General features: G+C 42.2%; 1 protein-coding gene across 1 annotated transcript in view; it reads right to left on the bottom strand.

Moving 5' to 3' along the window:
• The window catches only part of espl1 (extra spindle pole bodies like 1, separase), a 77,953-nt gene that overhangs the window by 42,947 nt on the left and 19,533 nt on the right, over positions 1 to 15,473 (bottom strand). Inside the window, exons 9-18 of the mRNA XM_084317574.1 lie at positions 12,360 to 12,602; positions 8,680 to 8,824; positions 7,865 to 8,027; positions 7,254 to 7,393; positions 6,324 to 6,458; positions 5,554 to 5,664; positions 4,763 to 4,934; positions 3,200 to 3,331; positions 553 to 709; positions 111 to 220 (exon numbers count right to left, since the gene is read on the bottom strand). Of these exons, the coding sequence (XP_084173700.1) occupies positions 111 to 220; positions 553 to 709; positions 3,200 to 3,331; positions 4,763 to 4,934; positions 5,554 to 5,664; positions 6,324 to 6,458; positions 7,254 to 7,393; positions 7,865 to 8,027; positions 8,680 to 8,824; positions 12,360 to 12,602 (1,508 nt within the window). The remainder of the gene's footprint in view (positions 1 to 110; positions 221 to 552; positions 710 to 3,199; positions 3,332 to 4,762; positions 4,935 to 5,553; positions 5,665 to 6,323; positions 6,459 to 7,253; positions 7,394 to 7,864; positions 8,028 to 8,679; positions 8,825 to 12,359; positions 12,603 to 15,473) is intronic.

Genomic DNA, 15,473 nt, shown 5'->3' with positions numbered 1-15,473 from the left:
ACGTCTGTTCGAAAAACCCTGACGAAGTTCGAATCCCAAAAACAGGCTTCGGGGACAGCCTTAGTACCTTATAAAATAGGAATGAGTCACGAGCGGTACATTTGACTGACCTGTACAAAGCTCCAACAGGTTCCTAACCTTCTCCAGATCGAGTCCACACTCCTCTCTCTCGCCCTTCATCAGCTCCAGCTCAGCCTTCACCACAAGCAGCTCAGCACATCTAAAGAAAACAATGACCCAATAGTAGGCAAAAAGGCAGCGATGAACAGATATATCGGCAGACACCCGGAATTGGCCTCGATTTTTGGCCAATTGTATGAGTGCCATTTTTTCCATCTTTATACAGGTAAGAGTTTTGCTTAAACCACATGCAAAGTAAACAAAAGAATAAAACTGACATAAACTGGCAGTGTTTCAACCCCCCTGCATACTCCCTACCATGTCATTATCTGAGGATAGACATAGGTCAAACTGTTGGTTTGCTGTATAATGACGATACATTTTAATTTAATCTAATAGAATGTACTGCTAAACCCACAACTATGTACGTACTGGCTGAGAGTCTGCAGCTTGGTGGCCAGTTTAAGGGCTTCCAGGCAGTGAGCCTTTGCTTCTATGACGTCTCCACTGCTGCTGCGTACAGAAACCATCTTCACAGAGCAGCCGAGCAGCTCAGACAGCAGCTGCCACTTCATCAGCACGTTACTACCTGTTCTCAGAGGAAAGAGTCATTACAGCACCACGTTACTACCTGTTCTCAGAGGAAAGAGTCATTACAGCACCACGTTACCACCTGTTCTCAGAGGAAAGAGTCATTACAGCACCACGTTACCACCTGTTCTCAGAGGAAAGAGTCATTACAGCACCACGTTACCACCTGTTCTCAGAGGAAAGAGTCATTACAGCACCACGTTACCACCTGTTCTCAGAGGAAAGAGTCATTACAGCACCACGTTACTACCTGTTCTCAGAGGAAAGAGTCATTACAGCACCACGTTACCACCTGTTCTCAGAGGAAAGAGTCATTACAGCACCACGTTACCACCTGTTCTCAGAGGAAAGAGTCATTACAGCACCACGTTACCACCTGTTCTCAGAGGAAAGAGTCATTACAGCACCACGTTACCACCTGTTCTCAGAGGAAAGAGTCATTACAGCACCACGTTACCACCTGTTCTCAGAGGAAAGAGTCATTACAGCACCACGTTACTACCTGTTCTCAGAGGAAAGAGTCATTACAGCACCACGTTACCACCTGTTCTCAGAGGAAAGAGTCATTACAGCACCACGTTACCACCTGTTCTCAGAGGAAAGAGTCATTACAGCACCACGTTACTACCTGTTCTCAGAGGAAAGAGTCATTACAGCACCACGTTACCACCTGTTCTCAGAGGAAAGTCATTACAGCACCACGTTACCACCTGTTCTCAGAGGAAAGAGTCATTACAGCACCACGTTACCACCTGTTCTCAGAGGAAAGAGTCATTACAGCACCACGTTACTACCTGTTCTCAGAGGAAAGAGTCATTACAGCACCACGTTACCACCTGTTCTCAGAGGAAAGAGTCATTACAGCACCACGTTACTACCTGTTCTCAGAGGAAAGAGTCATTACAGCACCACGTTACCACCTGTTCTCAGAGGAAAGAGTCATTACAGCACCACGTTACCACCTGTTCTCAGAGGAAAGAGTCATTACAGCAGAGTCAACCAGCACCACGTTACCACTTGTTCTCAGAGGAATAAAAAAAGGATCATACGACTGTGGCGATGAGGGTCTGTATGACCTGCCCCATCGGTTATATTATACAGTATACACAAGGTGCAGTATCGACAAGGTACCCTAACTGGCATGATATAAGTCATACATTGTAATAAGAAAATATATATACCGGTACTATCTGGCTGTGGGGTCTGTGTCTCCAATTCTCATTTTGGCGGATTGCTCCAATTCAGTTGAGACAATATCGTCCCCCAGTGAACTAAGCTATTCTGATTTGATTCACTAGCCTACGTAGCAAGGAGCTGATCTGCAGTAATGGTTGTAGCTAGGGATGTTCCGATCATGTGATTTTCCGAAGATCGGGATCGGCAAAAAAAATATCTGGATTTTCTTTTTTATTCAACAAACATGACCATGGTCACGTCTTAAACTCATACTGAGGCCTTAGTTTTGGTTTTAAATTGCATATCATCATTCATTTATTTATTGTCACACAGAGCAGAAGAATTTTGCCAAAACAAACCAATAGTATCCAGCTGCAGAACAGCAGACCAGCCACACTCTCAGACCCAAACGCATTTCCTTTGATTTAATTATACATCAAATGATTTATGTCAAGGATTGCAATGCCTCGCTTGAATGAAGTTAACCTGGATAACGTCAACATTCAGGGTGAATGTAATGTGAGAAATTGGGATAAAAAAAATTAAATAAGTTTCAAAAATATATATATTTTTTGATCGGATCGGGAAAAATTGGTATCGGTAGATACTCAAAATCACATGATCGGGATCGGATCGGGAGCAAAAAAATGTGATCGAGACATCCCTAGTTGTAGCGCAACCATTCGCGCAACAACAGAGAGAGTGGAAATACAGACACTTCCTCAAGCGGGTGCCGACAGAGAGAGGCAGAGAACGAGCGAGAGAGAGAGAGGGAGGGAGAGAGAGAGAGAGAGGGGGGGGGACAGGAGCTTCTGTCGGGGAAATGCACGCATTTACACACAACGGGATGGGGCTTCTCCACTCGCATATCACCGTCAAAATATCTTTGACTCCCACGCGCGCACCCGTATTACGATCCATGCAATAATATTCACAGGGGTATATATCGTCATTTGAAACAAGTTACCAATGCATTGTCCTGCGGGATTATGCACCCCGCCACGGCGAAATTAATTAGTATCCTGCTCAATCTCTCTATATCTCTCTCTGTCAGTGCAGACTGTGGGTGACTGTCACTCAAAGCGCTTATGGGCGGAGCCCAGCCCAAAACAGCTTGAAATCTTGAAGTGGAAAAATGCTGCTTTAGAGTACTTGATTAGAAATACAAAACAATGAATTTTTTGGAAAGAAAACTTTACAGATGTGTTCCATAGACTCACAGGAATTGTGTAGTTGCCCAAATAGTGAAAGGAATAGCAAGACATGTCCCCTTTAATTTTTTTTTTACCCATGATCTGTGTAAAAGGCCTACCTTGGTCAATGAAGCGTCTGTCCGAGCAGCTGCTGCTGCAGGTTCCATACAGGCCTCTCCCCACCAACGTGACCAACAGGCTGCAGAGGAGCTTCAGACCCTCATACAGGGTAGTGTCTGGACTGCTCACACCTGGAACACAGACACCAACATGACTAACAGGCTTCAGACCCTCATACAGGGTAGTGTCTGGACTGCTCACACCTGGAACACAGACAACAACATGACTAACAGACTAGTACAGACCCTCATACAGGGTAGTGTCTGGGCTGCTCACACCTAGAACTGGAACACACACACCAACGTGACCAGTTAAAAAGGTGCACTCAGGGAGATTTACCACGATTTAGAATGAGGACCACGTAGACTCAGTTCAAGGTGGAGTCCACACGGTCCTCACTCAGTCAGGCTTACAATGGCCAATGAATGAGGACAATGTAGACTTGACTATTATTACCTCATTCCAAACAAAAATCTTGGAGTGCACATTTATACCTGTATCACTGTACATATGTAATACTACAACTCAGTACATACATCATATTTAGCACCATTACTCAGTAGTACTCATTTATATATTTTATACCCAACTGAATCACCTGTGTATTGTATATTGCTGTTGCACTTTACTGTTACATTTGCACTCTGATTAGAAGCCAAACTTCTTGTCGTTGTACTGCTGACCGTGCTGTGTTGTTAAAACAGAGGGTAGCTAGCAGGCTCTGCTGAGCATACTGTGTTGTTAAAACAGAGGGTAGCTAGCAGGCTCTGCTGAGCATACTGTGTTGTTAAAACAGAGGGTAGCTAGCAGGCTCTGCTGAGCATACTGTGTTGTTAAAACAGAGGGTAGCTAGCAGGCTCTGCTGACCATACTGTGTTGTTAAAACAGAGGGTAGCTAGCAGGCTCTGCTGACCATACTGTGTTGTTAAAACAGAGGGTAGCTAGCAGGCTCTGCTGACCATACTGTGTTGTTAAAACAGAGGGTAGCTAGCAGGCTCTGCTGAGCATACTGTGTTGTTAAAACAGAGGGTAGCTAGCAGGCTCTGCTGACTGTGCTGTGTTGTTAAAACAGAGAGTAGCTAGCAGGCTCTGCTGACCATACTGTGTTGTTAAAACAGAGGGTAGCTAGCAGGCTCTGCTGACCATACTGTGTTGTTAAAACAGAGGGTAGCTAGCAGGCTCTGCTGACCATACTGGGTTGTTAAAACAGAGGGTAGCTAGCAGGCTCTGCTGACTGTGCTGTGTTGTTAAAACAGAGGGTAGCTAGCAGGCTCTGCTGACCATACTGTGTTGTTAAAACAGAGAGTAGCTAGCAGGCTCTGCTGACCATACTGTGTTGTTAAAACAGAGGGTAGCTAGCAGGCTCTGCTGACTGTGCTCAGCTGTGTTGTTAAAACAGAGAGTAGCTAGCAGGCTCTGCTGAGCATACTGTGTTGTTAAAACAGAGGGTAGCTAGCAGGCTCTGCTGACCATGCTGGGTTGTTAAAACAGAGGGTAGCTAGCAGGCTCTGCTGACCGTGCTGGGTTGTTAAAACAGAGGGTAGCTAGCAGGCTCTGCTGACCATGCTGGGTGATGCGGAGCCGCAGGGCCTGGGGCAGGGCGTCGGTGTCCAGGCTCAGGTAGGCGCTGCAGGTCTGGAGGGCCCGCGCCCGCAGCAGGTACCAGCTCAGAGACTTCCTCTGCTCGTTCCCCTCTTTGAGCACCTCACACAGGTAGGGAACGCCCCGCGCCACCTGAGAGACGGACAGGTTGAAACAATCCATAACTACCAAATTCATATTTCTGAACCGCCTTCGAGAGCCGTCATTCACTAAAGATATTCTTAGGTAACTAATGCCTCGTCTAATGTTCAGCCTGGCTGGTGCTAGCCATGGTTTAGCATGGTATGGTATGGTATGGTTGGGTTTGTGTCTCCATTAGCTATGTTCATCCTGGCTGGGGCCAGACATGGTCTAGCATGGTTAGATTGGCCACAGCACGGCTAAACCCTGGTTTGTGGAGACAAGGCATTAATACTGGTAGTCATTGGACTTTGTCAACTAATGGATCTGATTGAATGTTTCCAACATGTAATCATGCAGAACGTCCTCTGTAAATCTAGTGTTCACCAATGTGCATCACTCTTTTTTTCTCAGCATGGAAATAACACAAAATCTACTCAAGACCAACAAAGTCTTGGTGAACTAACGCATTATTCAACTAAGAGGTGTCAGCCTACTCCCTTTTAAATCCAATATACAATCGACTTACACATTTTTATTTATTATATTTATAAAGTGATATCTAAATATGAAAAAGTATCACAGTATAAAAAAATCATCAAGGTGATGAATTACAACTTGTGTGCGTTACCTGTCCGGTGCTGTAGCAGAATTGAGCCTTCAGTAGAACCATCTGCACAGAGAGATGTCCTTCAGTGGTGGCGTCTGAGGTGAGGAACTGCTCCGCTTGCTCTATCTGGCCCTGAAACAACAGGTTATAGTGATTATAGCCTGCGTCTGACAAGAGGAACTGCTCTGCTTGCTCTAGCTGGCCCTGAAACAACAGATTATAGTACATTATAGTGATTATAGCCTGCGTCTGACACATCACACTCATGTACTCACTCAATAACTCATAACTACTTAACTCATACTATAGTCTACCCATATAACTAATGTATGATGGCATGTACAATAGTGTTGTATATACCCTATACACACATTTAAATATAGAAATATTTCGGTTTGAATATACCTGCATATAAACCATATAACTCCCTATGATAGCATGTACAATAATGCTGTATTATTTATATAATATATATATATATATATATATATATCCACATTTGTCAGTCTGTCCTTTTTACATATCTGTAGATACTATATCTAGGCTTATATCTGTACATATCCCTTACCTACTCTTACTAGTTACGCTGCTGGCCAGTATGACTTACTAGTACTACAATAGTGTATTTATAGCTGTATATTAATACTACAACTCTGTACATACATCAGATTGGCACCATTACTCAGTAGTACCAATTTATATATTTTATATTTCAATCAATCACATTAATTTGTGTGATGCAAGGTGTATTCATAGCACATAAGAGAACAACAGAATGGCGTTAATGTTACCCAGGCCAGCTCAGGGGCACCCAGCTCCAGCAGGATCCTGGCAGAGTGGCAGAGAGAGGTGGCACAGCCCTGGGCGTCAGCAAGACGATTGCAGAGGCCATGAGCCAGCTGGTACGCTTCCAACGCCTGCAGAGGCTATACAGGAGAGAGTGAAGACATCTGATGTGTAGGGCTGTCTTAAATACTTCAAAGCTTCGTTCGATGGGCATGGGATTCGAATATGAAAATAATATTAGATTATAAAAAAAAAAAAAAAAAAATTGTTGCCAAATCAACTCTGCCTCTCTTTGTTAACTACAACAAGCAATGCTGTTTGTTATTTAAGATGAGGTCGGACTCGGCACCGACAGATTTATGTTCATTGTGCTGCTTTTATAAAGCCTCAAATTACGGCTTACAATATTTCATGAAAGCAAACTAAGTGTTTTGTTTGTCTAAGATTTAAAAAGGTTTAAACGTTACAGCACTGACAAAGTTGACCAAAGTGCTGTACAAGTCCCACAACATGATATATATATATTTATAATATATATATATATTATTTTTATCTCGAAGCTTCGAATTAAAATTTTATCTCGGCCCCGAAGCTTCAAATTCCAAAAATTCGAAGGTCAGCCCTACTGATGTGATACACAAAGCCAGCAGAGGCTATACAGGAGAGTGAAGACATCTGATGTGACACAAAGCCAGCAGAGGCTATACAGGATAGAGTGAAGACATCTGACGTGATACACAGCCAGCAGAGGCTATACAGGAGAGAGTGAAGACATCGGACGTGATACACAGCCAGCGCAAATTGTACATTCCACGATTTTCTTCCAAATTTTCCATGACCATAAGGACCCTGTAGTAAGAGCTGCACCTCTGCTATGATTTTTTAAAGTGTAAATTCCAGAATGATGCTTGGCCCCGTCTGAGCGGTTAACCTACCTTTCCCATGAGTTTGTACATGGCAGCTGTGAGGAACAGAGAGCTGCAGGTGTGTTTGGGGTTCCTGACGGAGGGCAAATCTGGGGTCTGTAGAAGAGATGACCAGATACGCAGGGCCTTGTCCAGAGGTTCACATAGCTCTGAAGAAGACCACACACACAAAACACACCTTTTTAACACTACCATATTTATTATATCCATTTATTACTAAAAGATTTGCAATAAATCCCTACCCCATTTCTGCATTTTGTACTTTAGTTTGTATATTTTGTAGTGTTCGGGTCTTTATTCTTTTACTTAGGGCTCATACAGAAGCAAGCATTTCACTGTAATGTACATGGACCTTATATGTGACAAGTAAAACAAAACTTGAACACATAAACACACACTCTTCAACTTGGGTAGAATGATTCTAGAGGCTAAGGTCAAGTATTTTTGGTTGAACGGGAAAACAAACAATAGCACCAATCAACGTTGAATTGAAAACAATTGTGCAGGTAAGGATATTAAAGAAAATTAAAGTCACAATACACAGTTTGAAGAAGAAAACTGCGTTTGCAAGACCAGCTGTAGCCGTTATCTAGTGTAGGAAAACAAGGGATGCTCCGTACTGCTATCTGCCGCCAGGTTGAAACACAGGCCCTCGTACACCAGGCTGCTGTCCTGCTGCTTCTGCTTGTCCTCGTAGTCCAAGTCGTTGGTCCCGACCGGATCCGCGGCCACGCCCAGAGTCTCCTCGCGCAGGTCCTGCAGTTTCTTCTCTTTGTCCATGGCCTGGTCAGAAAGAGAACACACATGGAATCAATAGAAACGTGTCCTATAGTCTGCACAGCGATCTTCAAACGAGATGACGCAGAGTCTTAAACTTTTTCTTGCAATAAAGAAAATAATTTGCTGTCATTTCCTGCAACTTAAAAACATAATTTCAGTACGAATTTCAGGTAGGTTCCAAATAAGTTATTTACAACTCTAAACTAAATAAGCTATAAACTAAAATTGTAAAACTAAACATAATACACAACGTATATTCCATCTACTATGCCATCTGTATAAATACGCTATAAACTATAGATAAGAAACGAAACTATAGACTAAACATAATACGTATACTCCATCTAACAAATGTATACAATACAAGGTATATGTTAGCAGCAGTGTGTGCATGTAATAAGGGTGCAAGTCACTAAGGTGATAATTCAGAGTCAGTAGTCCGTTTGCCCGGTGGAAGTAGCTGTTCAGTGTTCTCTTGGATGTGGACCCGAGACTGCGGTACCGTCTGCCAGACGGCATGAGCTCAAACGGTTTGTGGTTTGGGTGGACTCGTACAAGGACTAACACTAGACAGAAGGCAAATAAATTATATTTGGTGTATTGGAGCTTTAAGGCACATTAATACATCCTGAATATACGATAAACAATCACCCACTTCCTGCAGATTCTTCTCTACGGTGCAGATGTATAGCCAAAGGAGAGCGCGGGCCTCGTCATCCTTCAACTTGTCCGCATTCTCTGCAGTCTCTGGCTCCTCCTCCAGCAACCGCAAAGCCTCATGGGTAAAATCAACTGCCGAGCTGAAAATATAAAAAAGGAAGATGATTTGATGATAGGGATGGTGAAGGGGCGGCGCAGCGGACATTGCACTCGTCACCAACGCAAGAGACACCGGGTTCGACTCCGGCTGTCGGCGTTGCCTCCGGCTTGGGCCAGCCGTCATACTAACTCAATTGGCAGAGTTTGAAGTCGATGGGTGGTAATCTGGACGTTGTGGACAGCGACTCCTACAGGTCGGTTGGGGACGCCTGCACAGCAGAGACAGGAAATGGCGGGGGTAGTGTGAGCCTCCCACACGTTACACCTCGCCAATGGAAGTCCGCGCTGGCAGGTGAAAAAATGTGACAGGCTGCCTCCTCGTGTATCGGAGGGGACACGTGATGCAAGGCTTCTATCCTCCCTACAACGGGCCAGTGGGGGGCATATGCGAGCAACGTTCAAGACAGGGGAGGGGAGAATTGGCACAGTGGAATTGGGATGAGAGAAAAATTGAAAAAAAGAGAAAAAGTGGATCAAAAAAGGAATGATGGCGAAGCCCGTGTGTCAGTCAAATAGCATTCTAGACTGAAGACGGGGCTCGGCGTATGGAATAAACCGGTTCAGACCGGCTGTACTCTTAACACTTTGGATGCCACGGACGACATAACACGCGTTATCAGCCCGCCCCCTGAATGCCCAGCACGACAATTAACGTTTTATTTTTTTATTAGCAATCTGAATTAATATTTCATCAACCGAGTCTACCGTTGGGAAACCAGCCCCATCAAGAGCTCAGATGTGAGAAAAGCGCTCCCTATCGTCTCCCAGATGGTAATGCACCCTTTTGGAATGGACTCAATGAAAATGGATGAGAAAAAAAATCCGGAATCCACATTTTACTTCTCACGCATGTACCCCGAGCCGATCGGATTCATTGTGGAGCATCAGAACAGCGTGGAATATGCGTTTACAGTATGTAGCATTGGATCAATAAAAGGATCGATTTTTGGAATGGCGATCAGGAATTGGAATAATCTTTTTGGATACCATCTGATCTCAGGTAAGGAATCTATTTTACCAGACTTAGGATAATCAGACCTGTTTTCACGGAGATATAAGCAGCTTTTCCCCTATATGTGATATGGCTGTTTGGCTGTGCGAGCGATCAGGAAATATATCAGATCAGATATCAGAGCGCCTATATAGCGTGCATACGTACACATTATACTATCGATAATCTAGCGTTTATTTGAAAACGATTCATAAATAGGCCGAAAAATTAGAACGTTTTTTTTGTGTATTCTAGAATATTCAGTTTATTATGGAATATTTTTATTTTCCTTGAAAACGAGGGCTTTTCAAGATGCGATAAAACGGAAATGAACCGATAAAAAAACAATCCGCTTCGACAATGTTGACTGGAAAATGAGTCATTGATAAGCGACGAGCAGATTAGACACAGCCATAATTTAAAACATAGATTAGGCGATATTAACACTAACATTGAAGTGGATGATGGGCATTCAAGGGGGTAAAAAGGAAAACACGGGGGAGCTCCAGTAGCTCACCATGTACCTCGACGCGAAAGCGTCGGGGAATACCGTGCTGCGTCACGGATCTGGTTGACTCAGAGTTCGATTCCCGGACCCGCCGTCATTTGCCAAATGTCTTCCCCTGTTCTCCCTCCCGTTTCACCCTGCATCTGTCGGTCATGCTTGACCAGAAAAAGCGATAAACACAAAAAAATGAAGTTAAAAAAAAAAAAAAAAAAAGGAAAACACGGCCGGCTCTGAAAGTGTTAATCACTCCTAGTGTTGGGGTAAAAACACAAATTCCATCCACAGATTGTGTCGTGACTGCATTCGGCCCATATGAAAACTGCAGGATTCAAACAATTGTTTTGTTAGTGCATCAACTAGAATTTGAACTTGGAATACAAAAACATTTCATACTTCATCTCCCGACAGCCGGGCTGCGCCTCAAAAAATGGTATACCTGTGCATGACGTTGAAGACTTTTTAATACCCATAAGGCCTAAAAATGGAGAATTATGAATTTAAGGCGAGACACTGCAGGTGAATAGTCAAATATACTTTTTTTGTTGATTTTGAGATTGTTATATTTTGCTTCCTAAACATGTCTTCTATGAAACTAGTGACAATAAAACGTCAATAACATACATTTAGTTGTTTATTTTACATCATTTTGCCTTATTGCATCCATAATTGTGCACATATTTAATGGGGAAGTGCCTCATTTGCATATATAAACATACATTTCAGAAAACTTGCAATATATTTTTTCTTAGTTTATATGTACATAACAAATTGGGAAAGTTTCATAGTGATATCTATTCAAATATGTTTTGCCTATTAGGGGGTACTACACTGTACTACACTGTTTGTAGCCTGTGTGTAGTTCTGTTCAGTTCAATAACATCATTATTATTATTATTATTATTCAGTTATCAGGCATGTGTTTAGGTTGTCTATTACTAATGGTTTGATTAGGTATTGTGTTTGTAAATATCTGTTTAAAAAAAAAAGTATGGCATTTTACAATACAGAACTTTGAATGAGTTTTCCCAAAAATGAGTTTTAAGAGTTTTTCCTCATACTCTGAGCCAGAAATCTCCACTTCAGTAGCACTCACATACACCAACCCTTCCAGTTCTATTCATATCTATGTTCTGAAGGTATTTACAGAAGGGTTTGTTGATATCGCATTCATACCCTGATTTATATCACATTTTATTCCTAAAAATATGGCGAAATATGGAATTTAACCATAAAAATGGACTGAATGGAATATTTTCTGATTTATGGAGTGATAAAAAGAGATATCCAAAATCCACTCTGTAATAACCTTTGGCTCTAATATGTCAACAAAATGAAACTATAATTTTGAAAATTGCTTTATCCAATGTTCAGATTTCGGTCCTGGAATTATATGCAAATTAGTGCATATTTAAGTAGATCGTGCCTCATTTGCACATTTAAACATACAATTTCAGAAAACTTGTAATACAAAAAAGTCTTGTCTTAATATAAGTAATCAACTGGGGAAGTTTCATTGTGATATCTATTAGTTAATCTTTTTACCCTATTCACCTGCAGTGTCTCCCCTTAATACTTTTTAATACCCGGCAGATACCCTGTTAATGTCCATTGTACTTGACCGCAGGGTAATGGGAAGTGTGATACAGAGGCAAAGTCTTCTGATTGACAGTCACGAATGTTTCCGAATTTTTTTGTGGGAAATATGACTTAATATAAACTTTAAATCATTAAAGTTATGATTATGCATACTGCACCTTATGTGAATACTGTATATTTCAGTTAGTTAGATAGTAAATTATATTGACTTATTGTTTACACGGCTTGTGTTGTTTTTACTACCTGTACCCCCCCCCATGCTGCTATGATGCCTGAATTTCCCCAAGGGGATCAATAAAGGAATATCTTATCTTATTAATTTAGACGACGTGTGAATCACAATTCATGAAAACAAACAAAATATACAATAACGCAGTTGGACAACACATGATTATTGATCCAAGTTAAAGCTCCTTCCTACCAGTCGGTCTGTTCACTGAAGTCCTGAAAGCAGACGATCTGGGCCATCTCACACAGGTACACGGCCCGCAGGTGCGTGCGCGCGCTCTCCTCGTGGCAGATGTCCAGCAGGTCACAGAGCGTGTTGTACCTCTCCTGGGTGGTGTCCCCCGACACCTCCTTGTAGCCGCGCAGCTCCTCGTCCAGCAGGCAGAGCAGCACCCCCTCGTCCGGGACGTCCGCGCCGAAACCATCGCGCAGAGTCCTGGGTAACAGGACGTTGGGAGGCCATTGTTATTACACTACTACAACGTATAGAGATTCCAAATTTAAGACCCATTTAAAAAGGCCTAGAACCCTGATTACTAAAATAAAACCCAGCGGGAACCCTGTTATAATGGCTTCCTCCACTGACAAGCAAAACACTGACAACGTGTTAACCGTTTCTGCGCCCAAAACGAGTTAACTCGTTATTGGCCGCCATGTGTTGAGCGCCAGAAACAAGTTAACTCGTTTTTGGGATCGTTATTTTGTTTATTCGCTATATCTATTAATAATTCATAGCTGCAGCCTCCGGTATCCTCTTCAGAGCCTGTCTGAGCTGGCAGACGGTCAACACCGCCCTCTACTGCCAGGCAGAGCTATTGCATCTCATTAAAAAAATTTGCTGTTGTGTTTTAGGAGCCGATCTGAGCCGGGCGGGCAGGGTTTAAAATACCGCTACGACGGTCATTTCATGTATGGACGAAGAGACTTAATGATAATCTAGCGTTGATTTCAGGATGATTAGATAATCAGCCGAAAAATTACAACATGATGACTGGATTACAGTAAAATGCCTTTTTCTTGTCTTTTTCCTGGAATTACTGAAAAACACCCAAACCATACTCTATTCAAAATCGTATAAAACAGAAATGCACGGATGAAAAAACAATCTGTCGCGGGCATGTTGACTAGAAGCAATTCACTGAGACTCGACAGCGTTATTAGACCCATAGATATAATATAAGATATATTTTAAGTAGTGATGCACCGATGTGAAAATTGTGGCCGATACCGATAACCGATATTAATATTGCTGTTCTGGCCGATACCGATATTTACCGATGTCGATATCTCTGTATAGAAAACACTTTATGATAATCAAATAAAGAGCTATTTTCCAAAACGCATAATTTTTTTTTACTTTTGTAACTTATTTTCAGAAATTACTGATATTTTGAAACTATTTAAGGCCAAAACATGTAAAAAAAAAAAAAAAAAAAAAAAAAAAAAATTAAAAAAAGTTTTTTTTTTTTTTTTTTTTTAATATCGGCCCTATCTTGATATCGGACCGATACCGATGTGTAAAAAAACGGCCATATCGGCCGATATTATATCGGCGGCCGATATATCGTGCATCACTAATTTTAAGTAGGGATGCCCAGATCGATCGGCATCTGCCGATATTCAGTATAAATATGAGATTGGTGAATTTTGATAATGCTTTACAGTGTTTCCGCTGAAAAAAAATCAGCAGCGGTGCTGTGCCTCTAGGGGGGCCGGGGGCATGTTTTTTTTTCATTTTAAAGTTAAATGCATCAATCTGGTGCACTTTGAGAGCAAAATAAAGGGGCTAGATCTATGATGAACTTTGTGCTCAAAACACAAAATCGACTAGACTGCAGTGCTTTCTCCCTGCAGCCTTTTCCTCAGGTCAGTCTTTTACATTAAGCACCCCCCACAGCCCAAATGAAATGATAAAAAAAAATATATATATATACATTATAATTATTTAAATAATAAAAAAAAAATGTATAGTCTAGTTCATAGCAGCGGCGGTCCTAATTCTTTATTTTCGCCGATCGTGAAAACCGATCGATGACACGCGCGAAAAACATGATCCAATTCTCACTCGCTGTCTCTTGCTCACAGCTGCACGCCTTGCCCCTCCCCCTCCCAGACCCATGTCAACAAATGCTCTGGCAGAGTCAAGTGCACCTCGAGTGATACTAGCTAACATTACTGTTTAAACAAAATTACCCAGTCAACTATTCACTTTAGTTTAATACATGAGGCATTGTCTAACGTTATCTAGCTGGCTAGCTACTGATATCAACGTCTGATATCATCATTTTGGCAATAGTTGGCTAGTGTTTGCTAAGTTTCAAGTTTCTTAGAGATGGCGATGGCTAACTAGCCATCGTTGTTCCGTGAGCTAACGTAAGCTACCTAGCTAACGTTACTGTTTAAACAAAATTACCCAGTCAACTATTCACTTTAGTTTAATACATGAGGCATTGTCTAACATTATCTAGCTGGCTAGCAGTAGCTACAGATAGCTCGTGATATCAATGTCTTATAACATCATTCGTTTTTGCAGCTGTTGGCTAATTAGCTATTGTGTTGCATAGCTGTAACTTAACACTGAGAACATCTTATAAGTTTCAGTTCATAGGAAAATACTTTGTAGAAAATACTATAATGGTCAGAAGTAAATTAACTTGGATACTGTTATGCTTAACACCCAGTACTATTCACTTTACTTAATTTCTAAGATTAGATTAGATAATTTAGACAGGACTTTGAGAATGCCTGTGTTAGACCTACAGTATAATACTGCCAGCTGCTATAAGAAAACAAAAAATGATCGGTATCGGCAGTGTATCGGCCGATATGACTCAAGACGATCGGTGGCAAAAAACGTGAGCATCCCTAATTTTAAGCACTCGCAAATGTCACAGTCTAAAACTATATCCATTGAATAAAGGCCTGGCGATGAATGGGGTATCAGCGCCCCCTGCTGCTGGCAGTCAATGTCTTAAGAAAGGTCCCTCAAAAGCTAGAGTCATGGTGAACGGTAGATGGTAAATACGGCTAACATAGATACATGTGACACCGAGCGCAGTCTACCAACCTTCAGTGAGACAGAGAGGCGTCTACCACCCTTCAGTGAGACAGAGGCGTCTACCACCCTTCAGAGAGAGTCTACCACCCTTCAGTGAGACAGAGAGGCGTCTACCACCCTTCAGAGAGAGAGAGGCGTCTACCACCCTTCAGAGAGACAGAGAGAGAGGAGTCTACCACCCTTCAGAGAGACAGAGAGGGGTCTACCACCCTTCAGAGAGAGAGGCGTCTACCACCCTTCAGAGAGACA

This window comes from Notolepis coatsorum (assembly GCF_963971535.1).
Source record: "Notolepis coatsorum genome assembly, chromosome: 6".
Taxonomy (NCBI): Eukaryota; Metazoa; Chordata; class Actinopteri; order Aulopiformes; family Paralepididae; genus Notolepis; species Notolepis coatsorum.
Note: the sequence above shows the minus strand (reverse complement) of the source record. Positions and strands in the feature narration are given on the sequence as shown.